Raw genomic sequence first — 27,793 nt, forward strand, 5'->3', positions numbered from 1 at the left:
CACACAAATAGAAATCTTAACAAATAGACAAGATTAAAATAGTATACTATTAAATTATATGTCAAGAGTTATTAGAAGACCATGCCAAGAAGTTCAGCATGTGATTTTTGAAAGACTTCTTATCTGGTGTCATTGTCGCATCAATGTTTATACCAATTAAAGGTCCACAAAATAGTGGGACTTAAAACATAACAGTAAGGTTTGAGACTTATGTCTCATACTTTGATACTGACAATGAGGATTTTCTTGCAAGTATAGGCATTAAAGATGCAAAAATAAAGGAGTAACAGCATCAACAATAAAACTTCCATGATATTTTTCCAAACAGAAAGAAGGAAACAAAGAGGGGGCAAGGTTTGTTTTTACTCAAATCTGCTTTTTTACCCGAGATCATTATTATCTTCTGGTTATTTCATATTACTTTGGACAGAAATGTGCAAATTGTAGGGCGATATAAACTGGGATCCAGACAAGTGACAAATATAATTAAAAGAATATAAAACCAAGTTACTAAGGAAAGGTTAAAAGGAAGAAAGGATATTTACCTTGGAAAAGAGAAATGCTTTCTATGCATTTAGTTATGAAAAGAATGTTGACCTCACAGTTCCTGTGGGTGACTAAAAAAAGGAAATCTATTTCAAGTTCAGCATGAAAGATACTTTGAGTTTGATTAAATGCTAAAAGAGGCCAATAAAGAAGGTTTTAGAATTACTTCTAGAGTATTTAAAAAGGACAGTGTTTCTTGGAGTCAAGAGATTGAGCCAGGTATTCTTGGTAGATATCTTGAACTCTGCTTTTTCATTATCTTTTCATATATCTTTGACTCACTTTTTTTTTTTTTAACATTTTTAACATTTTCTCCCAGTTCAGCTTTCTGGACTTCGATTAACTTTGGTGCTACTTGATCCATGAAGTATGTTTTAATTTTAGTCAATTTTCTGGGAGCAAAATTGTTCTTCCTCCCTTGAGGAAATAATAACAAGAGGAAGCATTATTTATATAGTGTTTTGGGCAGCTAGGGTGGGCCTGGAATCAGGAAGAGCTGAGTTCAAATGTGGCCTCAGACACTTACTACCTATGTGACTTTGGGCAAGTCACTTAACCCTGTTTGCCTCAGCTTCCTCGTTTATAAAATGAGCTGGAGAAGGAAATGGCAAACCATTCCAGTATCTTTGCCAAGAAGACCCCAAATGCAGACACAGAGTAATACATGACTGAAAAACGGCTTAAAAACAAGAAAAAAAAGAAGTATAATGTTTTAAGGTTTGCAAAAGCACTTTATTCACTCCTTTCATCCTCACAACAATCCCAGGTGGTAGTTGCTATTATTTTCCCCATTTTACAGATGATGAAACTGAGACAGACTGGAGGTTAAATGACTTATCCAGGGTCACAAACAAAGTGTCTAAGGAAGGATTTGAACTCAGGCCTTCATCACTACAGTCCAATACTTTGTACACTGTTCCAACTCGCTGCTCACGCAGAATTCATTTCAAATATCCCTTTAAGGCACAGAATATACTATCACATCAAATTTACAGATAAAGAAGCAGAATTTATGAGGTTTTTCCAAAGGTCACATAGAAGTGACTTCCATTGATATGAAATATTACTTATTTTTTCTTTTTTTCTTAAATAAAATAATCTTATTAGGTATATCGAAATAGTCTAAAATTTATGATATTGCCATTGGCTGAAATTATATTCCTGGAAGTGTGATGGAAAACTTTTCTATCTTCTTTTCCTTTTTATTCCACCCACTGGTTTTTTTCTCCACCCCTTTGTATCTATCCATGATGGCTTCCTTGGCTTGAAGGGTTTTGAAGGATGAGCCCAGGAGTGGGGAACCTGTGGTCTCCAGGCCATATGTGCCCTTCTAGGTTCTTGGCTTGGCCTTTTGACTAAGTTCAAGTTTCATAGAACAAGTCCTTTCATTGAGGGGATTTTCTTTGTGAAGTTTGGATTCAGTCAAAGGGTCACACTTGAGGACCTAGAGGGCCACATGTGGCCTTGAGCCTCTAGATTCACCACTCCTGAACTAGCTTGTTTTGATTGGGGATGGTTTCAGAAAAACCCGGGAAGAATTATATGAACTGATGCAAAATGAAGTGAGCAGAACCAGGAGAACATTGTACGTAGCAACAACAAATTATTACAGTGATGAATTTGAAAGTCTTAGCTACACTGATCAATACAATGATCCAAGACTATTCTTAAGAACCCATGATAGAAAGTGCTGGCCACCTCCAGAGAGCAAAACATGAATTCTAAGTGCAAACTGAAGCATATTTTTTTCACTTTATTTTTCCTCCTATTTTTTTCAAGATATGTTTTGCATGATTTCACATGTATAATTGATATCATATTGCTTGCCATGTCAGGCAGCTAAGTGGTGTGGTATATAGGGTGCTGGACTGAAATCAGGAAGACTCATTCAAATCTGATCTCAGACATTTATTTACTGGTTTGTGACCCTGGGCAAATCACTTAACCCTGTTTGTTTCAGTTCCTCTTCTTTAAAATAAACTGGAAAAGGAAATAGTAAACTACTCTGGTATCTTTGCCAAGAAAACCCCAAATAAGATAACAAGGAGTTAGACACAACTGAAAAATGACTGAAGAACAAAGCTTGCCTTCTCAGTCATTGGGCTAGGGATGGAAGAGAAAGGAGAGAATTTAGAACCTGGAATTTTAAAATAAATGTTAAAAATATTTTTAAATTAAAGAATAAAAAGAAGGGAATATCTTTGCTTTTCTTGTATTCCTAGTGCTTAGAACAGTGCCTGGCACATGGTAAGTGCTTAGTAAATACTTGTGCCTATCTTTCACCCAATGCTAATTAGAAAGAGAAACAATTTTATGAACAAACGTAGTTATTTGAGCAATGTGTACTTTTTCATGGGTCACTTTGGAATTTTCGAAGGGAAATGTGTCCCCAGAAGTCTACTTAGCACTGCTGAAAAACAATCAGGAAACCATGTAGTTGTAGACGGGTTTTGTGGCTTTTTCAGAAAATGCATTTCTGAGCACCGTCTATGTTCTGAACAGTTTTTACAAAACTAACAGACTTATCCTAATTTGGTGAAATTTGTTAATGAATTAAGTGTTCTGAGATTCCAGTCAGCTCCTGGGATCGCAGATGTAGATCTGGAAGAGACCTTAAAGGTCATCTCATCCACCCTGTTCATTTTACAGTTTAGGAAACTGAAGTTCAGAGAGATGACTTGCCGAAGGTTACACAAGTAGTAAGTGGCAGCATTTTTTTCTGCTGTACCAGGCTGCCTTTCAAAGTTGTTGTTTTTTTTAATTACAAAGAGCAGCTTGATTTATATGTTAACCCACAAGCATTTATTAAGTCCCTATTAGGTACTGGGTGCTGTCCAAGGTACTGAGGACACAAAGGGACCCCGCCTCCCCCCCCCCACCCCCCCAATGCAGCCAAAAAACAAACCTGTTCCTGACCTCAGGGAACTGCTGTTTCCATAAAGCAAAACACCTGGTGATTAAAATGCCACTGTCTTAGAGCTTTCAAGGGTATTATACATTTAGTTCTTCATAGGACACAAGCTAATATGTAGAAAGACAAATATTTTTTCCCCATCTAATTCTTTCATCTTTTGATATCTTCAGTGAAAGCTCATTCTTCAATGACATTGCAATATTCTGTTTCTAGGAAATTATAGAATTCTCATTGAGTAATTAGATTTACCTCCATGAGTGTTACCTAAACAATCCACCCAAAGGACTAAGGAAGACCCTAGAATAAAAATGCTGCTAGCAATATTTTACATAAAATTTGCTCCATGTCTGCATTATGTATACATGTCAGCACTCAGATCTGTGATCTTATCACACAGTGAGTATACCTTAGGCACTATATAAGAATTTTAAAAGTATTTAATGATATAGCAGGATTTATTGTTCCTTCTGCCTAGAATCCTGTTCAAAGTGAAATATTACGGAGAACTTGGAGTAAATTATTCCCTGGTGGTGTTATTTCAGTAGAAATGTCATCTTTTCCAGATGACGTCAAATACTTAGGCTGTGGAATAAGCTACTCCTCCCCCATCACCCTTGGGGTTTTTTCTCAACATCTAGAAAGCTGTAAGTGAGATAGAAAAGTGGGAGTAAATGGAGAAATGGGTCCCTGTGGTCCATTGTTTTAGTGTTGAGGGAGCTATAGATAAGGTTTTAATGCTACTGAGTAATCAAATGATAAAATTAACAGTAGTAGAGATTTGTCCCCTACTCCCTACCCCTACCCCACCCCCTCCTCCAGAAGGCGAGGAAGGCTCTAGGACAAAGTTGTTTTAGTCTTTGATCAAATGATTAATTTTGCAGAAAACCTTTGGAGGACATGCAGCAGGACTTGTTTGAAGCTATCATTATGAGAGTCACACAGGGTTCTGAGAAACTAGGGATTATAATGTTATAATCATGCTGCTCAGCTCGAGTCAATGGGACTAGTACCACCATGCAGTGCAGATGTAAACCCCCGTTACCTATCTCTCACTTCCTCCTTTCTTCAGGGTGTAACTATGGTGTCATCTTCTATGGGAAGCCTTTCTTCATTCTCCTAGTTAGAAGTTGCCTCTCTCTTCTCAATTTGTCTTTTATTTGCTCATCTGTTTACATGTTGCTCTATAGCCCACTCCCATTCTCCACTTTCTGAGGTCAGGATCTGCTTTTCATTTTCATTTTTGTATCACCAGTACCTAGCACAGAGACATATCACACATTGAATGTTTCATTGAGCTGCATTTGTAAATTTTAGTAATCATCATTAATTATCTTTGAGCAAGCACAGAGTACATTATATGTGTCCCATTGTTTTGAAACTTTTGGGGAGATTTTTGTGTTTTTTGGGGGACAGGCAATTGGGGTTAAGTGACTTGCCTAAGTTCACATAGCTAGTGTCAAGTGTCTGATTCTGAATTTGAATTCAAGTCCTTTTGCCTCCAGGGCCGATGCTCTATCTACTGTGCCACCTAGTTGCCCCATTCTGAAACTTTTTAATCATAGTGGGTATGCCCATCTGGTAGGGCTTATCATATAAAGTCAATAAATTTAAGGGCTTCTAGGAGGTTTTTTCCCCGTTGTTGTTGTTGAAGGACTATAGAGATAAAATGAATAAGCACTATTTTGTAATTACCATATATAAATATATATGTATGTTTAAATGTATATATATAGCCCTAGAAATGGGACTGTAAATGTAAAATTAGGTGATTTATTTATTTATTTTAAAAGCAATTGGGGTTAAGTAACTTGCCCAAGGTTACATGACCAGTTATTTTGTGTGGGTGTTAAGTATCTGAGGCCAGAACTGATCCCGGGTCCTCCCAACTCTGGGGCTGGCGCTCTTACTCAATGAAAATTAGTTGATTTATGAGGAAAATTGAATACTATAGTTGGGTAGTTGGGTTGCGTCCAGTGTACCCACAGGAAATTATAATGTCTATTCCTTATCTTTTTCAGATTCATAGCCAAACCATGTGCCTTAGGGCTTAACATTCAGGCCAATGGACCACAGAAAGCCCAGCCTAATGCCATTCTGGAAAAGGTCTTCACTGCAATTACAAAGGTATGTCACAATTACCAAATCAATCAGTTAACAGGTTTTTGTTGAGCCCCTTCCACGTGATTAGCACTGTGCTAGACAAATAGGTTGTCCAGAAGCATTGCTTAAATTAGCAAAATATAAATTGGCAGAGGAGAATTAATGCTTAGACTTAAAAGGGTAGAAAATCAACAAGTGTATGAAGGGTTAGATGCCTATTAGTTCATCCTTAGAGTGCAGGAAAACCAATCTGTTCACTCATCCCTGAATAATCCTTCTGCTTTGTCAGCGATGAGTCATATTCTGTTCCTCTTTTTATTTCATGTGACATCTAGGAAGAGGTATGAAGCCTGTGTAGTTTGTTGCTTGTTCATATGTGTCTGAGTGGAGGCAGAGTATATAATTTGTTCTTGTGTGGAAAAACTACATTGGTGCTGACAGCAGTGTTCCTTCTTGGGCTTCTCAAAAACAGGCAAGGAGAGCAAACTTCAATTATGGATTGAATGCAAGGTACAGAGAAACCAAGGGTGCTGTAAAAATAAAGGAATAAAAGACATGGCAGGGTAATTAGGGTATAGTAAAAAGAGGAAGGTGAGCATAGAAGCAACATGAGGCAAATGACAAAAATAGAGGTTGTAGTTCAATAAATAAGCTTTTATTAAATACCTGCTATGTGTAAGGCATTGTACTAGATGCTGGTGGTACAAACATAGAAATAAAATAGTCCCTGTCCTGAAGGAACTTACATTCTATTGAGGGAGACAATATGTTGATATATAAACATATGTAAAATAGTTACAAAATAAATACAAGGTAATTTTGAGGGGGGTAAAGGCACTAGCAACTGAGAGGATCAGAAAAAGTAAAATTCAAGAAGGGGAGGGATCTTTCTGAGAACAAGTGAGAAAGGAAGCTTGAAGTACTCAATACTAGTAAAAAAAACCCTAACAAACAAACAAACAAAAAAACGAGACAGAGGTCTTAGGAACTACCTATAGTAGAGGTACTAGTCAGATATAAGCAGAGAAAAGTTAAAGATTCACAAAATCTCACAGCTGGAGGTGATCTCAGGCAACCCATATCTGACCCAGAATCCCTCCTACAATTTCCCCCAAGTGGTCATCCAATGTCTCTACTGGAAGACACCAAGTGAGACAGAACTTACTTCTTCAGGAGGCAACCCATCCCACTTCCGGACAACTTCATGGAAGTTTTCCCTTACATTGAACCTAAATCTGCTTTTTTGCCACTTTCACACATGACTCCTATCACTGTCCTATAAAGTTAAAACAAAAAAACATATCTACTTCCTCTTCCACATTTCAGCCCTTCAATTTCTTGGGGACACTACTAGGAAGTCTTTCTTTTCTTGGATTTCCCATAGCAGTTTGTTTATGCCTCTTTCACATGCTTAATCAAATAGTATATTGTATTATAGCTATTTGTGTGCTATTTTATGAGGCTGTAAGCTCCATGGGGCCAGAGGCTATATTATATTTAATTTTAATAACCCATCTTAGCTCTTAGTACACTTTGACTAAATGAACTAAAATTATTTCTTGAGAAGGACTGTTGCATTTTCTTTAGGGAACATTATATTTTCAAATGCTGAGCATACTCATTTTTTGCCTTTATTTTGTGGGACTTCATGCAGGCTGCTTAGTCAGATATCGACAATCTAGCAAATTTCATTCCTAACTTGATATTTGCAGTTACTGATTATTTGAACTGCTTATTCTCATATTCATATTGAGGTCTAAGTACCTGACAAGGTTTTCTTAAGTGATTCTTTTAAAGTATAAAGACCATTTTCCTAAAAAGAGTATGGGAAACCATCAAGTATTTCCAAAATTTTCACCTGGGGGAAAAGGAATTTGAATAAATGAAAATGCAAAAAAAAGTTCTTGTAGCTTTGTGGGGGTCACTTTAGCCTTTTATAGATTACAATCTATAAAAGTATCTTTATTACAAAAAGTAATTTGAATATTCTTTTGCATTTGTGGAGTCAAAAATTTAAAGAAATCCTTGTGTTTTCATATGGTATGTCAAATTGCCTCAGAAAAATACATATTTTTTCACCAAAACAGATGTACCAAGGGCATTGCTAGGCTCTTTTCAAAATTTGATCATAGTACATTTGAATTTACTTTATGTAAGGGATTATACATAGTGCATCAAGCATGCAATATTCCAAAAGGACAATGACATATTTTCAATACACGTGTATTCCTATAGGAAACATGCAAAAGAGATTTTATTTCTCTTGCCTTATGTTTACTACAGTGACCAGAAATAATTTCTAATACAAAGGTAGTAAAGAGATTTTGCAGCCAGGTTGGCTGCTCAAGAGAATATTTGCTCTAAACTAATTTCATTGTTCATGTTTCACTCAGTTTTCAAGGTGACTCCTTTTGAAGTTGTCATAGGCTTTAGAACAAGAGCCTTACATTTTAAACATTCCAGTATTCAGGAAAAGTTGGGACTACTCTTTCTTAAATCCTTCAGAGTTCTCCCATTTGTAAAAAATAAATAGGTTGGATGAAAAAAGGAATCTGGGAAAGAGAAGGACTTCAAAACTGCTAGAGAAAGTTTCTGTATAAATTTGATCTATTAATATTATAAAACCATGAAAACTGCTACACATGATAAAACATTTCATCAAATCTAGTGTCCTGTCTTTGATAGCAGTACTTTTTTATGGAAAGGCTTTGCGGGGGGGGTCAGCCTCAAAAATTTTGGAATTTTTTTCCTTCTCCCTCCAATAGACAAAAATTAATACATCTGTAGATTCTTTTAAAAACTCATCATGGATTCTTCAATGGCCAGTGGAAAATTAGGTGGGAGAAATTGTAACACTATATGTATATATATATATATATATATATTCAAATAAATTTGACAAGCATTTATTAAATCTTTGCATATAGTAAGTACTTGGAAGAGTACTTTATCATTCATTCAGCAGGTAATTGTTGATATACTGGAGATCAGGAAAAAGATGGAAACTGGATATGAAAATTTGGGAGTCATCTGCATAGAAACAAATTGCACAGGAAATGTAGTATATAGAATCTCATCAGAGAGATGTATCACTAAAAAAGGGGATAGTGTGTTAATCCAGTCAGTGAAAAATAGCTGACGTATATTTCACATATTCTTTTGTTATCTGTGAAATATGAAGAAATCTAGAGGAAGACTCCCCAGCATGTGGGATAGACACCTTGGGAAGTGGTGAAAAGACATAAACTAGAGTTGAATATAAAGTATGCTTAGGTGGATTGCCAGATGTACTGTTGGATAGAGTAAATACATTATTGAAATATAGATGAATCTATCCATATCCATGAATTTACTTAAACCTCTCTTAAACCAATTTGTATGTTCATCCTCTGCCTATCCTCTCCAGGCTAAGAAATTCCATTTCTGCTGCTATGAGATAAGAATTTCCATACCACATTAAGCTTACAGCATATCTAACACAGTATTCTGTTGCTAGTAGAGGCCACAAGGGATGTTCTCTGGGAGGAGATGGTTATCCTCCCTGTCATCATCCCTAAGAATTACTTTCATTAGATGTTTATGACTTTGTTATTCCTAAATTTGACCAAAGAGCCCTTTAAAAATCCATTTTTGCTTACTGTCTGTACAACTTCTTGGGGGTTTTTTATATCCCAAGTTTGTTTCCCTTAAATTTCCAAACTGAAAATCTCTTGAGAAAATTTCATCCTTCTTCTAAATGTGACTTTACCATCACAGAATCACATCAACAAGGGTCACCAGTACAGGCCTCTGATGTTGCATAAAAAGGATATGCTACAATATAGATAAACGTGATGTAGATTGTATTAATATATGCCATAAATTTAAGAAGTGCTGAAACTCACAATTTCCATTGTTTCCTCAGTTTGATAGTAATTATTAAAGAGATAAGAGAATGCAGGATGCGTTGGGAGTAGGGAGAAATCAAGTTTCATTGTATTTGAATGCATGGAAAGGATTAATAAAATATTGTAAGGTATTTTGGTGACATACTTTGAAGGACTTTAAATGCTGGGCAAAGGTTTAACCTTTACTAGGGAAACAATGGGGTGTACTTATACTGTTTTGTTGTCTGTTCCTCCGTCCATCCATCCATCCATCCATCCATCCATGTATTTGCTCTTTAACATTCTGCTTCTTAGGATTAGAGTCAGTAGGAGAAGAGTGTGACCTAACTTTGTTTTTATTTTAAGGAAAGCTACACTTGTTTGAACTTTTTTGCTTAAAAGATTGTTTACTAACAATTTTATGATGTTTTCTTCAAAGATATGCATATAAATATAAGTAAGCAGCTAATAAATTATCAAAATAGAGGTGCCTATAATTTCCTAAGGGGACTGCATGAAGTTGAAAAATGGATTGATAATAATTTCCTGATACCTTGTTTTGTAGCATCCAGATGAGAAGAGATTGGAAGGTCTTTCCAAGCAGTTAGACTGGGATGTTCGCAGTATCCAGCGCTGGTTCCGACAGAGACGCAACCAGGAGAAACCTAGCACTCTTACTAGGTTCTGTGAGAGCATGTAAGTAGTTCCTGTTCCATGGTGCTCTGGAATATATTTGTTAGGGGAACTTTTAAAAACCTATTTTTTTCAACATCTAGGGAGCCTAAGTTCATACTTAAGTTAAATTCAATCTGAAAAACATTCATTAAGCACCTACCATATGCATTGCACAAGTATTCAAGTAATAGTTTCACTCTGTTTACAGCAACTTTCTAGGAAGAAAAACCATCCAGTAAATATTAAGGGTCCATCCGAAAAAAAAAACAAAACAAAAAACATAAGCTAGAATATGTTGGAGAGTGTCTAAGCTAAACAGTGGAAGCCTCGAATCAGTTTTTAGGTGCTTAATAAATGCTTATTGATTAATTGACGAAGTGACTCAAAACAGAGGAAAGTGATAACTGTGTTAGTGACTAATTCTCTGGTTATCTGTGCCTTGAAACGGTGAATTAAATTTTTTTGGAGAAAGGAAGGAGGTAATAAACTAAAGAACCTTATATTACCTAGTTAAGAGAAGAAGAAAAAATCTTCATGGTCAGTTATGAGATGTTGGGATCTAGTAAATATCACTGGAAGTTGTAGCATCCTGTTCTCTGGAGAGTTTAAGGAAAGGATAACTAGCCATCTTTCTAGGGTTGAGTTTGATATTGCCAGGAGGTCTGGATGGGCTATCCAAGAAGCTTCTATCTCACAGAAAATATAGAAATGAGAAAGAAGTGTTAAGGTATACAGTCTCTTCACTGACAAGGAAAAGATTTCTGCCTAGAGTAAAGTTATGAAGTTTGGTCTTTAACTGTAGTGAAATTTGTTCCATTCCCTGGGGATACTACAGTTTTACTCTAAGAATTCTTTCTTTGGGAAACTCCCCCCCCCCCACTTGATAACTTAAACAATAGTGCTCTCATTTCCAGCTCTAGTTAGAGAGAAGCCCTTTCTGTTTTAAGTCTTAGAAGCCTTTTCTTACTGACAGGTTTTTGTGCCCCAAGGTTTCACTTTCAATTATTCCAGAAAAAAGTATTTTGGCAGTTGAAATCTAATGCATTGGGAGAAATTTAATTTTGAGGAAAATGAATGAGAAGCACATTAATATAACAGTAGACTCCTAGGGCTGGAACAATAGACTCCTTCCTATCTTTTTTTGGTATATATGTTATTTATTTTTTCTCTATTACATGTAAACAAAAACTTTTTAATGTTCATTTTTTAAGATTTTTGAGTTCCAAATTCTCTCCCTCCTTCCAATCCTTCCTTGAGGAGTCAGACAATTTTATAAAGATTATACATGTGCAGAGTCATACAAAATATCTCCACGTTAGCCATGGTGTAAAAGAAAACACAGAGAAAAAAGAAAAAAAATCCTAAGCCCAAGAATAATAAAGTAAAAAAAATATGCTTCAGTCTGCATTCAAACTCCATCAATTCATTCTCTGGAGGAAGATAGCATTGTTCATCATAAGTTCTTCAGATCGTTGTGTTGTTAAGAATAGCTAAGCTATCCACAGTTGATTATCATACAAAATTGTTATTACTGCATACTTTTCCTGGTTCTGCTCATTTCACTTTGCATTAATTCATGTAAGTCTTTCCAGGTTTTTCTGAAAGCATCATGCTCATCATTTCTTATAGCACGATACCATGTTTCCCCGATAATAAGCCCTATCCCGAAAATAAGCCCTCCCCTTACTGTGTAAGATTCCTCTAAAATAAGCCCTCCCCCGAAAATAAGCCCTATTGAGATTGCTACTGTAGTGAAGGTGATCCCCTGCGCTACACGCTACATTATGGTACCCTCTGTATGCACCGTCCCCAGTGAAACGCACGCCGCGCTCCGAGCTGCATCCAATCAGAGCTGTGGCAGTGAGCGCGTCATCCTGTTCTTTATTGAATTCATTATTGAATAAAGGTACATTTTTTTGTTCACATTTACCTGTTTATTAAAATTGCTGTCAATGTTCATTAAAATAAGCCCTCCCCTGAAAATAAGCCCTCTGGTGTTTTTCTGTCCAAAAAAAATAAGACAGTGTCTTATTATCGGGGAAACACGGTAGTATTCCATTCTGATCATATACCACAGTTTGTTCATTCTTTCCCCAGTTGATAGTCATCCCCTCAATTTCTAATTCTTTGCTGACACAGAAAGAGCTGCTACAAACATTTTTGTACATTTGGTCCTTTTCCTTTTCTGTTGACCTCTTTGAGTTCTTTCCTGTCTTGAGAGATTTGGAAGGGTCTCTGAGAAGTCAGAATGGTTAGAAACTCCAGAAAATCAACATAGTAAATATAATACTCAGAATCCTTCTTATAATTAGAGTTGGTAGTTACTTGTCAAGGGAAGGTTTGTATATATCAGCTGCTGATCAAACTCAGGCTCTTCCTCCTTCCCCACCCCCGTAATCTCCCCATATGATGTAGGCTCAGGAAGCCCTACCTTCTGCTTAAGTGTTTAGTAATTAGTTATCTACTGGCACTATCACATTAATCTTATATTTAGATTATTTGGGTTGGGCCTTGTTTACTTCAGTATGTATCATTTCTTCCTCTTACTTTTATGTGTTTCCTCCCTTTCTCCTAACTTTTAGTTTCCTTGAGTATATAGACACTGTGCACCATATTTTTTCTGGCTTCTAAAATATTTACACTCTGCCTCCCAACCTATTGTTTCCCTTATCAGATCTCCATATCTGCTAGAAAGCACAAAGTCCTTTGTCCATCACTTCCTTTTAAACTCTTATTCGTATCCAGAGAACCCCTCTAGTCTTGGGATCACAAATCCAAAGCTTACCAGCTTAGTTCCAACGCCTTTATTTTGCTGATGAAGAGCCTGAAGCCCTGGGAGGTTATGACTTTTCCCAGGATGACATAGGTAGTAAGCATCAGAGGAGGTGTTTGAACCCAAGTCCTCTGACTCCAGAACCAGTGTTCTTTCCTCAGTTTCATGTCCCTTGTTCTGCCCTAGTCAACTTCTCATTTTTTCTCAACATTTTCTTTACCTTTGTCTATCATCTTATTTTAAGTGATATCCTTATATCCTTTGATACTCCCTTCAATGGGAGCCCTGTTTTCCCCCCAGACCCTATACAAGTTGTCGTCAGGGATAAACTATCTTCTTACCTTTCCACTGTCATTTCCAGACCACTAATCTGCCACCATACTGCTCCTTCTTTTAATTTTAAATCTCTGCTGCCTGGTTATGTTATTATCTCCAAATCTTCCTGGCTATTTATCTACTACCCTCTAAGAACATTCTGGATTCAAGTACCTTGTATATGTGTGTATATGTTTGTGTATGTGTATATATAGCATATAAAATATGTGTATGTATATATATATATGCACATATATATGTATACATATATATTTTCCTTCTATGTATTCCTGTGAAGATCCTTGGTGATTTCAACATCTGTGTTGATGATCCATCAGACATCTGAATTTCAAAGGCCTTGCCTTCCTGGATTCCATTGGTCACCCTCAGTATCAGTCCTGATCTGAATGTACCCATCTCAGCTTTTATCATTAATTAGTCAATTAACATATTTATTGAGCACCTTTGGTATACAGGGTACTGTACTGGCTAGTGCAGGAGTAATAAAGAAGTAAGTCCATGGTTCTAGTCCTCAAGGAACTTAAATAATCTAGTTGAGGAGATAAGACATACCACAACATGTAAAGATATTGCTACAAAAATATAGGGCATTATTGATATGGACAATAATGGTTATAAGAATCCAGAGGAGGGAGAAAGCAATGTGCGCTGGGTATGGTAATGGTCAGCGAAGGCTTTTTGGTGGCGTTGGGACTTGAGCTTTACGGGATAAATGGGATTCAGATAATGAACACTATGTGGCAGAGGGCATCGTAAGTAGAAAATGATAGAGCTGGGCAGGGCTCATTTCAGGGATAATGATTCTACCATTTTTACTATAGCATGGTCCTTTTCTATTCATCTGCAAGATCCCGTTTGGATGCTTTTGTTCTAGGCCCACAGCTTCTTTATTAGTCACTCTTTCCTCACTGTACCCTCTATGCTCTTTTCCTTCACTAGATTTCACAGATTTATTGGAAAATCTAGTTGTTAGGCTTCTTCCAATTCATGTATTTTGGCTATAGTTATAGTTTGGTTATAGTATAGGTTATTCCTTGCCTGTCCTGAAATCCATTCTCAGCCACTTCCATTCTTCCTTCCTTAATAATTAGACTTATTATTTATCTTGACCTTCTGACAGGTACCTGCACCTGATTAGGTGGCAGACCATTTCTTAAGAGCATCAGAGAAGGGGCAGCTAGGTGGTGCAGTGAATAGAGCACTGGCCGTGGAGTCAGGAGGACCTGAGTTCAAACCTGGCCACAGAAACTTAACACTTACTAGCCGTGTGACCTCGGGAAAGTCACTTAACCCCAATTGCCCTTTCTTCCCCACCTCCAAAAAGACAAAAAAAGAAAAGGAAAAAAATAAGAACATCAGAGAATTGTGCAAAATTCTTAATTTCCTTCTATAAATCCCTACTTTGTAATCTGTTTTTTAACTTCAACTTGACCCTCATTGCTTTTCTGTAATCCTTTTCATATCATGGTAATTCCCTAGAATGCTTCCCCAAATAGCAATTTTAAAACTTCAGTCTTCTTAAGTACCAAGTTTTCTTTGTCCCCTTTAATATAAAATTTCTCCAATGAATACTCTGTATCTGCTTACTCATCAGCATTCTTCCTAACCCCATGCAACCTGGTTTCAACCTCTATTTTGCTCTATAAAAACTATATTATTGTAGGTCTTCACTAACCTTCTTCTTTCAAGTTTAATGTTTCTTTTTCCTCAGTTTTGATTGTATTTGACCTCTGTAGGTAAGTGCAAAATGACCTGAGTTCAAATTTAGCCGCAGTCACTTACTAGCTTTGCGTCCCTGGGAAAGTTATTTAACCTCACTTTGCCTTAATTTCATTAACTATAAAATCTACATCTACCTTGAATGGTTGTGCAGATTAAACGAGATAATATTTGTAAAGCACTTAGGACAGGGCCTGGCACACAGCAGGTGCTGTATAAATGCTTATTCCCTCCCACTTGCCAGTTTTGATCGCATCCTTTTTTCTTGAAACCTTTCTCTTCCTTAGCCTCTGTGACATGATCATATCCTATTTTCCCCTACTTTTCTGACTGTTCCTTCTTTGTTTTCTTCAGTGTTTTCCTTCTGCCTGTTAATTGTGGTCATTCTCCTTAAGGCTGTCACTAACCTTTTGTTGCTTTCATTCTGTATAGTTCATTGTATATAAGTCATTCATTCTCATAATTGCAAATTATGCAGATTGTTCCAAGTGAATTAGTTCACATATCTTCAACTCCTCCGTCAAGTGGTTATATTTAACATGCATTTATTTCCTTCTCTTCCCCAAATTCCTCCTCCTTCATCACCAGTTATATCCAATCAATCACTAGGTTCCATTGATTCTTGATCTGTCTTCCTCATTCATCCCTTCCCTTGCTTTCCATTCTCATATTACTATAGTTCCCATTAGTAACACCTCACCAGATTATTGAAATGAACCAGTCTGCCTATTTTCTTATTTCTAATTACTCCCTTTCCTTGTGTGTCCTATGCCCTATTGCCAGATTAATCTTCCTAAACCTTTTTTTTTTTGCTTTTTTGGAGGGCAGTTGGGGTTAAGTGACTTGCCCAAGGTCACATGGCTAGGTTTGTGTGTGTGTGTGTGTGTGTGTGTGTGTGTGTGTGTGTGTTAAGTGTCTGAGGCCAGACTTGAACCCAGGTCCTCCTGACTCCAGGGCCGGTGCTCTATTCACTGCACCACCTAGCCACCCCAGTCTTCCTAAACCTTAATCATATTTCTCCCATGCTGATGTACTCTCAGTGGCTGCACTTCACTTTGTCGCAGTGAGGAACTATTGTAGACAATGGAAATTAGATATACAGTGTAAAAATAAAGCGATAGACTTGTTCTGTCTGGGCACACAGGACAAAACTAAGATCAAAGGGTAGGAGTTAACAGGGAGAAATTTCAGTTCAATTTATTGCAAGACTTCCTGACATTTAGAACTGTACAAAAATGGAATGGGCTGCCTTGATGAAGAGTTTCCTGTCACTTTTAGCAGAGCCGGCGGCCCACTTGTTAGGGATGTCATAGACCACATTCGTGATTTTGGTAGAAATTGAACTAGCATATCTCTTTCAATATTCTATGATTTTGGGGGGGGGAGGGCAATTGGGGTTGTGACTTGCCCAAGGTCACGCGACTAGTTTTTGTGTTAAGTGTCTGAGGCTGTATTTGAACTCAGGTCCTCTTGATTCCAGGGCCAGTGCTCTATTCACTGCACCACCTAGTTGCCCCCAATATTCTATGATTCTTCTATTATACCATGAGAAATAATGGATATTATATGTTTCAAATGCTACCTCCTCCTTGGAGGCTCCCGAGGCTCTCCTTTCCTCCCCAACTAAATGTATTTGTATCCATTTTAAAAATCTTTTTTGAGTTTAAGGTTCTCAAGGTCAGAACCATTCTTTTACTACAGTGTTTTGTAAATTATATAAAATAAATGTATATTGAATTTAATTAAATTGCATCTTCCGCTAGAACTGCCCTTGTCCCTCCTGTTTCAATTTACATTCTCCCAAACCTTCAAGGTTCACCTCAAGTCTTTTATTCTTCTCTGAAACTATATTTCTCCTTCCTCCAAATCCTCTTTTCTAGAATACTTGCTTGATAAGTGAATCATGTATACTTTTTCTTTTATATATCTTCCCTCTTGAAATTAGTGACTGTCTTATTCTTCAACCATCACTCATGGAATCTAATACTATACTCTTTAATAGTGTGTACCTATGAATTTTTACAAGTGAATTTTCAGATTTTTGAGGAAGAATGTGGTGAACAAAGATTAATATACTCCATTCCCTTCCCCCATGCCAAGTTTTGCCTTGTGCCAACTGGCTCCTTTTGCCAGTCTAATAACATAACTCCCTACTTAAAACTACTTCTAAGATGGTGGGGAAGTAGTAAGTGTTTGGAAGTAGTGCAGAAAAGGCAAGAATATAGGGGCAACCAGGTGGTGCAGTGAATAGAGCACTGGCCTTGGAATCAGGAGGACGTGGGTTCAAATGTGGCCTCAGACACTTACTAACTGTGTGACCTTGGAGAATTCACTTAACCTGGATTGCCTTACATCTACCCGCCAAAAAAAAGGCAAAAATATAGAAAGGAAGAGATGGAGTTGGATAGATTAATGAAGGAGGTGGACAATACCACACCATAGAGAGGGGAGTGAATATGAGCCATAACTATTTAATAATAATCATGCTATTAGGTATTTCCTTATCACAGGAATGGACCAAGAGCTCATAGAATTGGTGACTTTTCCTAAGTTGCTGTAGTGATTGTGGTAGTGGCTATTCAAATGCAAATTGTGGGCTAAGAAACGGAAATTAAGTATAAAAAATCAGCATTTTTTGTCCTTTCCAGTAAACACATGTAAATTTATGATTAAAAAGGAAATTGAATTTCAGTCTTTCAGAGCAGAAGCAAGTTTGTGTGTATGTATGTTTATGTGTGTGTGCTTTCAATTCAACTCAATAATGATTTATTAAGTGCTGGAAACGATTGCTGACCTGCCTGGCGTTGGCACCATAATGCCGATGAACTTAACAGAAGTTGTTCAATGAACAATGTGCTGAGATGTTGATGAGATGCATTTTTTCCTTCCTGCCTACTCTCACTCATTCATTGCCTTGTCAGTTTTGATGCATATTCTTTTACAAGTGCTCACATCCCTTTTGACAACTGAAATAGAGATTTTTCAAAGGGGTAAAAGGAGGAGTTTATAAAACTGCAGGAGTACCTAGGAGACATTTTAGAAGATGAAATGAAAATGAAGGATGCTGCTTGGTAGACAGAATGCCTTCAGACTGCCAAAGCTTTGACATCTCTCTCTACCGATTATGTTATAGCATTGATATTAGGGCTAAATAGTAAGAAGTAAGGTCAAAGCCTCAGAAGAGGTAGCCGCCTCCTTCTTTGTTTATTATTTTTGCTTCTTTTTGATTACCTTGTAGTGTGTTTTATGTTACAAGTTAGTAAGTGATGCAGTGTAGAATTCACATTCAAGCTGTTTTATGTGAGAGGTCTTCTTGTGTAACATCTTAAACATTTAGGACAAAACCATATTATATGATACCGAATCGTTTTACTTAATATCAAGCACTAATTCAAGAAAAAATTAGCACAAAATATTTGAAGACTCCTTTATAAAGTTGGGATCAGATCTTATTCTCCATAAGTATTCCACTTTAGGATAGCTGAGAATTATCCTAGGCAGCAACATGAATATATTTATATACTAATATAGATGTACTAATGCAAGTAAGCAGAATTTTTAAAGGGAGAAATTTGAGTCAGAATTAATTTGCAAGACTAATGTTGGCTTTTCCATTTTTCTCTAGATTATGATTTTTTTGGGGGCAGCAAGAGGAACTTAGTTATTACAATTCTAACATACTTTCTTGCTGTCCTTTTGTTGAAGAAAAGGAAGAACATGGGAGGCAATAAGTGGATTGATTAAGGGGGAATATTTCATTCACAATCATAAAAAACTTTTTATGTAGCATTTTGATTTACAAAGCATTCTACATGTGTTATTTCATTTGATCTTGATTCTTGTCTGCCTCTATTTCTTCATGCCCTCTATGGTCAGTCAGTCAGTCAAAAAGCATTTATTAAGTATTTACTATGTGCCAACACTGTGCTAAGCACTGGGTGTACAAATACAAACAAAATGAAAATACAGTCCCTGTCTTTAAGGAATTTACAATCTAAATGGGGAAGACAGTATATAAAAGAAGCTGAAGAGGGGCGGGGTTGGATTGGGGTAGAAGGAAGATACTTCCATGATGGAGAAATCTAGTAGAGAGCAGCCTGATGGAAAATGAAGAGATGGCTGGCCCAGGTAGCCTTCTTAACTGAAGCTTATGGGGGGAGCCTACTATCCTTCAATCAGAGGGATTTGGGTTCTCCATACTGCTTGGCACCCTCCCCCTCCCCCCCATAGCTTTGAATCATTTTAAAAATGTTATATGTATGCTTTTTGCTTTTATTTTGTATCACTGTAATTTCTGGATCTGTATTCTTCCTTTGCTTTCCCCCCTTCCCTAACCTCTCCCATAGCAAAGAGAATCAGTTGAGTAGAAACAGGGTAGCTAAGTGGTGTAATAGATAGAGTGCTGGCATGGAGTCTGGCCTCAGACACTTACTAGCTGTGTGACCCTGGGCAAGTCACTTAACCCTGTTTTGCTCATCTGTAAAATGAAATGGAGAAGGAAATGGCAAACCACTCCAGTATCTTTGCTAAGAAAACCCCAAATGGGGTAAAAAAAAAAAGTCAGACATTTCTGAAACGACTGAACAACAATAAGAAACAGATAATATAATATAGTGACTATTCCTGAAAATGTATGCAGCACATTGTTCTCTTAGGCCCTGTGTCTCTCCTTAGGCGAGGGAGGCATGCTTCATTCTTTATTCTCCAGGAACCACATTACCTGAAGGCCACATTCCTTTGAGTGATTTTTTTGTTTATATTTTGATAGCCTCTGTAGTCATCATGTATACTGTTGTTCTAGTCCCGCTATTTCATTCATACCTATCTTCTTATATTTCTTTTAAAATCACGTTTGTCTTCATTATTTGTGACTACAAATGACTTGTTCCTTGGTACAGTAATTCTACCCACATAACTCAATGTAGTGGGTAGAATATTGGATTTAGAGTCAGGAATTGGATTCATATTCTACCTCAGGAACTTTGCTGTGTGACCGAAAACATCACTTAAAAAATCTCTGGGCCTCAGTTTCCTCACCTTATAAATGGTAGGGGCCAGGATTGGGCTCAATTGCCTTTGATCTTCCTTTCTGCTCTAAGTGGAGAAGGGAAGTTCCAGAAGGGAAAGGAAGGGAGGGGAGGAGAAGAAAAGGGAGGATAGGGAAGGGTAAGGAAGGGGAATAAGCATTTATATAGTGGTGACTACTCTATGCCAGGGATTGTGCTAAGCTCTTTTATGGTCCCAACTATGATCTCATGATCTTTTAATTATTAACAAGAGAAGCAGTGAGCAAAGACCAATAGATTTTGTGTCAAAATATCTAGGTTCACATCCTGACCCTGCTATTCACTCATCTGTGTGTCATCTTGGACAAAGTCACTTTGACATTCTGGACCTTAGAAAAATGAGGGAGTTGGTTTAAATGATTTCTAGGGTCTCCTCCAGGCTAATAATAGTTAATAAGCATTTGTATAGCACTTTGCAAAATGCTTTACATTATATTATCTCATTTTTTTTCTCACACCAAAACTTTGAGGTGGTTGCTACTACTATTGCAGTTTTATAGACAAGGGAATCAAGATTGAGGTTAAATGACTTGCCCAGGGTCATACAGCTAGTAAATGTATGAGGCAGAATTTGAACTGGCATCTTCTGGACTTCAGGAGCAATACTCTTTTCACTATGTCACCTGGGTGCCTTTGTTTAAGACTTATTATCTAATTTACTTTTCTTGCATTAGATTTGCTGTGATTGAGAATGCTTTCTTCTCCTGAGCCATTGATATCTTATAGATCAAATCACACACATACACACATATGTGTATGTATATAATCACTTATATACATATGTATAAAATCACTTTGCAAACCTTGAAATGATATTTGAATTCTAGTTATATGCTAGTTTGTTATTATTATTACCTTTATTTTGTTTTTGGAATGAGGAAAAGTTCATTCTAAAAGAAAATCAGCACATTTTTTTTCTAAAGAAAAAAAACCCTTTTGGTCAGACAGGATTGTCAGCTTGAGCTGCCTCGGGGCGGGGGTGGGGGGGGGGGGGGGGTGGGATATTCCTCAGAGCCTTCAGTACACTGCTGTGTGATTGGAAAGACGAGGATGTGGATACCTCTTGCTTAGATCTGCAGGGGAGGTGAACTAAAGAAAAAGCCAGGGCTGCTTCCAGCCCCTGAGAAACAAGGTTGCTGTAGAGAGAATGCCTGAAAAGCATAGATTTCCAATTTGCATAAAAGATATTGAGTACACAGGATTGCCTTTGAGAGGTATGAGTTAGCAACAAAGACTGATTGGTGTTGACATTTTAGCTAAGGCATTTCAGCTGATGTGGAGACTGGTAAGAGAATTAACTGATTAATGGATGAGAAAAAGGCTTCAAATCCTAAAGTTAGAGCTTAGAGTGGTTTCATCAGCTTTATTGGACAGATGTATATCACAATTTAAGGAGAAGCAGCTCCTTTCTCAGGCTGAGCTTTTGGTACCACTCTGTAGCTGCCACATTTCTCTTTCTCTGTCTCTCTCTGTTTCTCCCTCATTTTCTGCTCCCTTCCTCTCTACTCCCACCCCCATCATTAAAAAAAAAACCAATGTTAGACTATTGAGAGTAAGCTAGTCTATAGCTTACTTTCTTCTTGGTGTTTTACTGGCTGGGTGGTTGACTCTCCATCCCTCCCCATTTGCTCCAAACTCTTTCTCTCTCCCCTCTCTTCTTTTATGCCTGGGTTTCAGGGTGATGGTTAGCAGGTAGCATGGAGTTTGTGATTAGATTTTCTACTGGTCCCTCACACTTCCATAATCAAAATTTGGCTGCACCACCAGTGACGTTGGGTGAAGGCTCGGGCAGTGAAACATCCTAAACCATATTAAATTAAATGGAATATACTGGATATTACCTTTAAGCATTTTTGTTAAACATAACTATCGATCTGTTGTGTTTAAACACAATTACCAGCAATTTGAGGTGTTGGAAGACTTTTGAGTAAGCAACAAGATGTCAATTCATTCCAAAATTTTTAAGACATTGAAAATATTTTCTGATTGGATCTGTATAAATATCAGATGTATTTTGGATATTGCCAATAGAAGCAGGTGATTGAGAATTATTTCAGAAGAACCTTCCTTTGTTAAACTTTGATCCAAGTCATAAAGGAATATAGCATGAATAGAACATGAGTCAGGGAACTCACGGCAGTAATTTAGCCCAACAACTTTAATTTTAATGGAGGTTACTATGATGCTACTGACTACGTCCATTAGCATCATAGTAATGTGGGGGAGCTAAAATATCTCAGAAAAACTTGTCTTTTAATTTGGAAGTTTTATTTAGCACATGTGTGTATGTATGCATAATATGTATCACGAGTCTTGAAAAATATATACAGATGTGAAAATGTTTTATATGTGCATATCTATATCTATGCCTACAGATGTATGTGTACATATATGTACACATTATGATAATTTTTTAGTGATAGTATTGCTGTTTATCTGACTTTAGGTGAAATTGAAAACTTTCTACAATTACAAAGCAAGCAAAGCTTGTCTTTGTCTTTCTCCCACCTTCTTTACTGAATCCTAATATTTCTCTGTTCCCTTGGACATCTCTTGTCCCCATGTGGCCAACAAGCTTTCAGAGATCAAAGCACATCCACAGACCTCACTTAGACCTACCCTCTTGCTCCAAACTTTTCCCCTTCTTTTCCATCCCAATTCAGTTTCACAGCAAGTTGACCTGATCATCCAATTAAATTATGATCCAGCAAGAGTGATGACACACATATAACTCACAAGTCTTTAAAGCTTGCAAAAAAATCATCCTACAGAGTAGGTAATGTAAATTTTTGTTGTTCAGTCATTTCAGTCATGTCTGACTCTTCATGACCCCATTTGGGGTTTTCTTGGCAAAGATACTGGAGTGGTTTGCCATTTCCTTTTCCAGGTAATGCAGATATTATCCTTATTTCATAGATAAGGAATCAAAAGCAACACGAAGGTTATTTTACAAGGTTTATTTAGCAACAGGAAGTCACTTGGTCAGGGTCACCCCCTTTATTTTTTTCACAATGGGTCAGTGATCCTCATGTTTATTAATAATCAAGCAAGGTACAAACCAGCAAGATAAGTGTTTAACAAAGGCATTTATTGCCATCGTGGAGGATGGCCAATGCAAAGTCCAAATGAAGGGAGGAGTCTGAAAAAATATGAAGTCTACCTCTTGCCCATCTTTGCTGATGACATTGAGCTAATTGCATTACACTCTAGAATTCTGCAGATGCCCTTAAATGAAAGTCATAATCACTCAAAAGAGCTTATCCACATAGGAAAAATCAAATGAAGAAGAATGTCTGTTGTCCAGACTATCACATTGGAAGTCTGTGGAACTGGTATGTTAGTACATATCTTGGGCAGGGATAGCCAGTGGACAATGAATTGTCAGTTGAAGAGAAGGCATGTGTATTAGCCTGCCTCTGGGACAGTGGGCAATACTTTTAATATCCTCAAACTTTTTCCAGAACCAAAAGTCTATTTTTTAACAGCAAAATTCTTCTCCTGATGCTTTATGGTATCAGTGGAGGCTCAGAATACCAAAATCTGTGATGAATTCAAGTTGAAAACCACCTTAGGGTACTTGAGAGATGAATAGCTGCTGGGAGTAGGCTGCAACACATATGCCATGAAGAATTGTGCAGGAAAAAAGATGCCATTAGTAAGATGGAAAAAAAGATGCATCAGTCATATAACAAGAGAAAAGGTCACAGGCGGGTAGACCACCCACTTATTGGCCAAAGGAACTAGAGGAAACACTTTAGTGCATCTATGACAGAAATGGATAAAAGTCACATGGTATGAGCAGAAATAGATGAATTATGATCTGCCTTATTTGAGGAGTACTAACAGTGATGTAATCATGGGTCCATCAATGTATTGGTGACAAAGATGATATTTGATCACCAAGGGTCCTTTAATTTTCTCTTTTATGTTTGTGTACATTGGATTTGGGTTGGAGGAAGGTACTACAGATTTTGTATGTACTTTGGTCCTGACTTATTGCCACCTTTTAATACAACCTTCATTAATCTTCAAAATTTTCATCTCAATTTATTAAAGAACAGTGACTCACCTAGAGTCAGACAGTCATTAATAGTAAAAACAATTGGGATCTAAATAGCCTAACATTTCTGTCTTTGTTCAGCCAAAAGATGCTAGTTCTTAGAGCCAAGAATTTTTTGTGAGGTTCCCATGTGTACATTTAAGAGAGAAAAAGGATAGGGAGTCAATTTCTAAATAATTAAAAGATTGTGTGTGTATTTAACATTTCCTTTCTTTTTGAATATTGTTTTAGAGTTTAGATACCATTTCACAGGTAGACCCTATATTTGGAAAATTCTCCTTTCTTATAGAATATATAATACCACTTTGTAGAATCCCTATTTTTTATAGTTTACTTGGATGCCAACAAAGGATTGATAGAGGTCTCACATGCTATCTTGATTAGATGGAGAGGTGCAAGTGACATGATAGTGCAATTAGATGGATTTGGAACTAGTTGAATGGTTGTTCTTAGTAACTAATCATTAATGGTTTAAGTTAAATTCAACAAACATTCATTAAGCATGTACTACATGTAAGGTGGGCATCTAGGTGGCACAGTGGATAAAGTGCTAGGCCTGGAGTCAGGAAGACTCATCTTCCTAGTTTAAATCTGACCTCAGACTCTTACTAGCTGTGTGTGACCCTGGGAAAGTCCTTTCACTCTGTTTGCTTCAGTTTCCTCATCTGTAAAACGAGTTGGAGAAGGAAATGGCAAACCACTTTGTCAAGAAAACCCCAAATGGGGTCATGAAGAGTTAGACATGACTAAAATGACTGAACAACGGTGTGCAAAGCTCTGAAGAGATCAAGATAAAAATGTAACAGTCACTTCCCTAAAGTAGCTTACATTTTTAATGGGGTGGGAGGATATACCATGTACCTAAATTATATATATCACAAGTAGATATAGACACACAAACCCATATTCACATATGGATCGATACTATAGGTACTGTATATAGTATTTACTTGTCTATATACATAGCTTGCATGGCATTATGTATACATATATGTATTATATGTGTATCTTTATGCATGTGTAAACACACAAAGTAATTTCAATAAGGAGTACTAATGACAGTGGAGAACAGGAAAGATCTCATATTAGAGAACACTACACTTGTATTTTGAATGAAGCTAGGAACACTTTGCCACCTTGGAAGGAGTTCTCTAGTAGAAGGTCTTGGGGGTCTGTGGCCTGTGTTCTTTAATATTTTTTTTATCAATTACATGGTTAAAGGGGTAGTTGGCATGCCTTTCAGATTTGCAGATGACACAAAACTAGAAGGTTTAGCTCAAATATTGGATGAGAGAGTGAATATCCAAAAAAGATCTCTATTCTCTAGAACACTAGGATGAAGCTAATATGGAGTTTAAAAGGGATAAATATAAAGCGTTGGGTTGGGGAAAAAAAAATCAGCTTTCACAAGTTTTAGATGGGGGCAGGAATATGCTGCTAAATGTTTAGCAATCAGCTCTTCAGGAAAAAAAAACCCAACAGCAACCAATCAACCAAAAAACAAATGAAAGACACACTTTTAACTTTAATCTGTATTATTAACATTTTCTCCATGACTTTATCATGTCTAGACAATTAATAAAACAATCAATCAAGCCATGATTTGTAGCATTTACCTCTTTTTGAGGTATAAATGCCACATTGAAAATATAACAGCAGCTCTCAGGAATTAGTTTGAACTGACCACTTCCTGGATAGGATAGTGTAGCAGCAAGCACCCCAGCGTCCCCAGGGTGGCTGCTCACACAGGTTCTTGGATCTGCTTTGATAAAGGAAAGCAACTCAAAATGGGTTAACAAGCTTATTTTAATCAGTCAGACATATATCGTTTACCTTGTTCAGGGGAAAAAGGTCAGCACCCTGAACTTCAAAGTATACAGGCAGAAGTATCAAGACAGAAACAGATCAAGCAGACAGCTTTCCAAACTGTCCAACCATTACATCCATACCCAATCAACATCTGGGTTTTTCAAGCGGGGCCCTCTGGACAGCGGCTTCCCAGAATCCAGATCAAATCACAGAACACTTCTCAAAGTGAGCCCCAAAAACAAAGCTAACATCAGGGCTTACATAGCCTTCTCCTGGCTCAGAGAATGTAACAACCTTTTGGACCCACTGGCCAATCAAAAAGTATCAACTGAAAAAGAAGCCTCCCACCCCAGGCTCCAGGTGCACTTTAGCTTAGGGGCAGGGAAGATCTTTAAAATTTACATTCCCATTACAGATAGACATGGGTAAATGAGTTCATCTGTTAAAGATCTTGGATTTAGATTTACTACCCTCATAACAGAACAACAATAGCAGCCAGTGAAGCTAATTTGGTCTCCAGATGCATCCTGGCTAAGACTAGTAAGATGGAAGATAGCCTTTCTCTACCTTCCTCTAGCTGGACCATATCTGGTTGTTGTTTTTAGTTCTGAGCACACTTTTTAGAAAATCTTGGTATATTGAAATATTGTGTTTGTTGATAATTGGCAAGTTCACAATAAAGAAGAAAACATCATTTCCAAAAAGAATATTGATAAGCTAGAAAGTGCCCAGGGAAAAAGCAGCAAACCTAGGGAAGGGCCATGAGATCATGCAATATGAGCATCAGCTGAAGGAATTGGGTGTGTTCAAAATGGAGAAAAGAGGGGGCAGGAATTCTGGGAGGCAACATTAGACAATGGAAAGATAAATAAAGTGCTATATAAATGCTTTGATGTTGTTGTTCAGTTGTTTCTACCATGTCTGACTCTTCATGATGCCATTTTGGGATTTTCTTGGCAAAGATACTGGAGTGATTTGCCATTTCCTTCTCCAGATCCTTTTACATATGAGGAAACTGAGGCAAGTAGAATTAAGTGACTTGCCCAGGGTTACAAAGTTAGTGAGTTTCTGGGGCCAGATTTAAACTCAAGTCTTCCTGATTCCAGGTCCAGCAGTCTATCCACTGTGCTACCTAGCTGCTACTTAAATGCTAGCTGTTATTATTATTATAAATAGTCACTCAATTTCCCTGGGTCTGAGTTTTATTACCTATACCCCTCATGTTCTGTCTAGCCCTAAATATATGATTCTCTGATCCTAAGTTTCTGAAAGGCTCTTATGGGGAAGAAGTGTTAGATTTGTTCTTCTTGGTGCCAAGGAGTAGAAGTAGGACTGAGTGGAAATCATAGAGAGATACATTTAAGCTTGATGCAAGGAAAATCTGTGCTGATTAGAGTTATCTAACAGTATTATGGCTAGCCTTGAAGGGAGTGGCTTCTCCCCACCAGAGGTCTTTGGAAGTTAAGCACATTAGTTAGTCCACTTATAGAGATGATCCTTGATCATATAGGGGTTGGAGTTGATGATCTCAGAGGCACTTGAGTCTGGAATTCTATGATTCTGTGTTTCTCTTACCTTGTGTGTTAGTTGAGATTTGTGTGTTACTTGTGGCATCTAAATGGTTCAATGGATAGAACAGTGTCTACAGTCAGAAAGATTTGATTTCAGATATGGTCTCATGCATGTACTAGCTATTGGGCCAGTTGCTTAACCTTTTTCAGACTCAGTTTCCTCAGTTGTAAAATGGAGATAATAACACCTACCTCATTGTGAGGATCGAATGAAATACTATTTATAAAATGCTTAGTGTGGTGCCTAAAACAGAGTAAGCACTTAATCCTTCCTCCCTCCCTCCCTCCTTCCTTCCTTCCCTCCCTCCCTCCCTCCCTCCATTCCTTCCTTCCTTCCTTCCTTCCTTCCTTCCTTCCT

At 37.3% G+C, this 27,793-nt stretch overlaps 1 protein-coding gene across 2 annotated transcripts in view; it reads left to right on the top strand.

The window, feature by feature from the left end:
* Nucleotides 1-27,793, top strand: part of CERS6 (ceramide synthase 6) — a 304,360-nt gene that overhangs the window by 69,081 nt on the left and 207,486 nt on the right. For both annotated transcript variants that reach the window (XM_069079812.1, XM_069079811.1), the window contains exons 2-3: nucleotides 5,479-5,584; nucleotides 9,992-10,122. In XM_069079812.1, the coding sequence (XP_068935913.1) occupies nucleotides 5,479-5,584; nucleotides 9,992-10,122 (237 nt within the window). The remainder of the gene's footprint in view (nucleotides 1-5,478; nucleotides 5,585-9,991; nucleotides 10,123-27,793) is intronic.

The sequence above is a fragment of the Petaurus breviceps genome, unplaced genomic scaffold, assembly GCF_028583685.1.
Source record: "Petaurus breviceps papuanus isolate PSGF00001 unplaced genomic scaffold, PetGlider_PUasm1.0 91133, whole genome shotgun sequence".
In the NCBI taxonomy this organism is placed as follows: domain Eukaryota; kingdom Metazoa; phylum Chordata; class Mammalia; order Diprotodontia; family Petauridae; genus Petaurus; species Petaurus breviceps.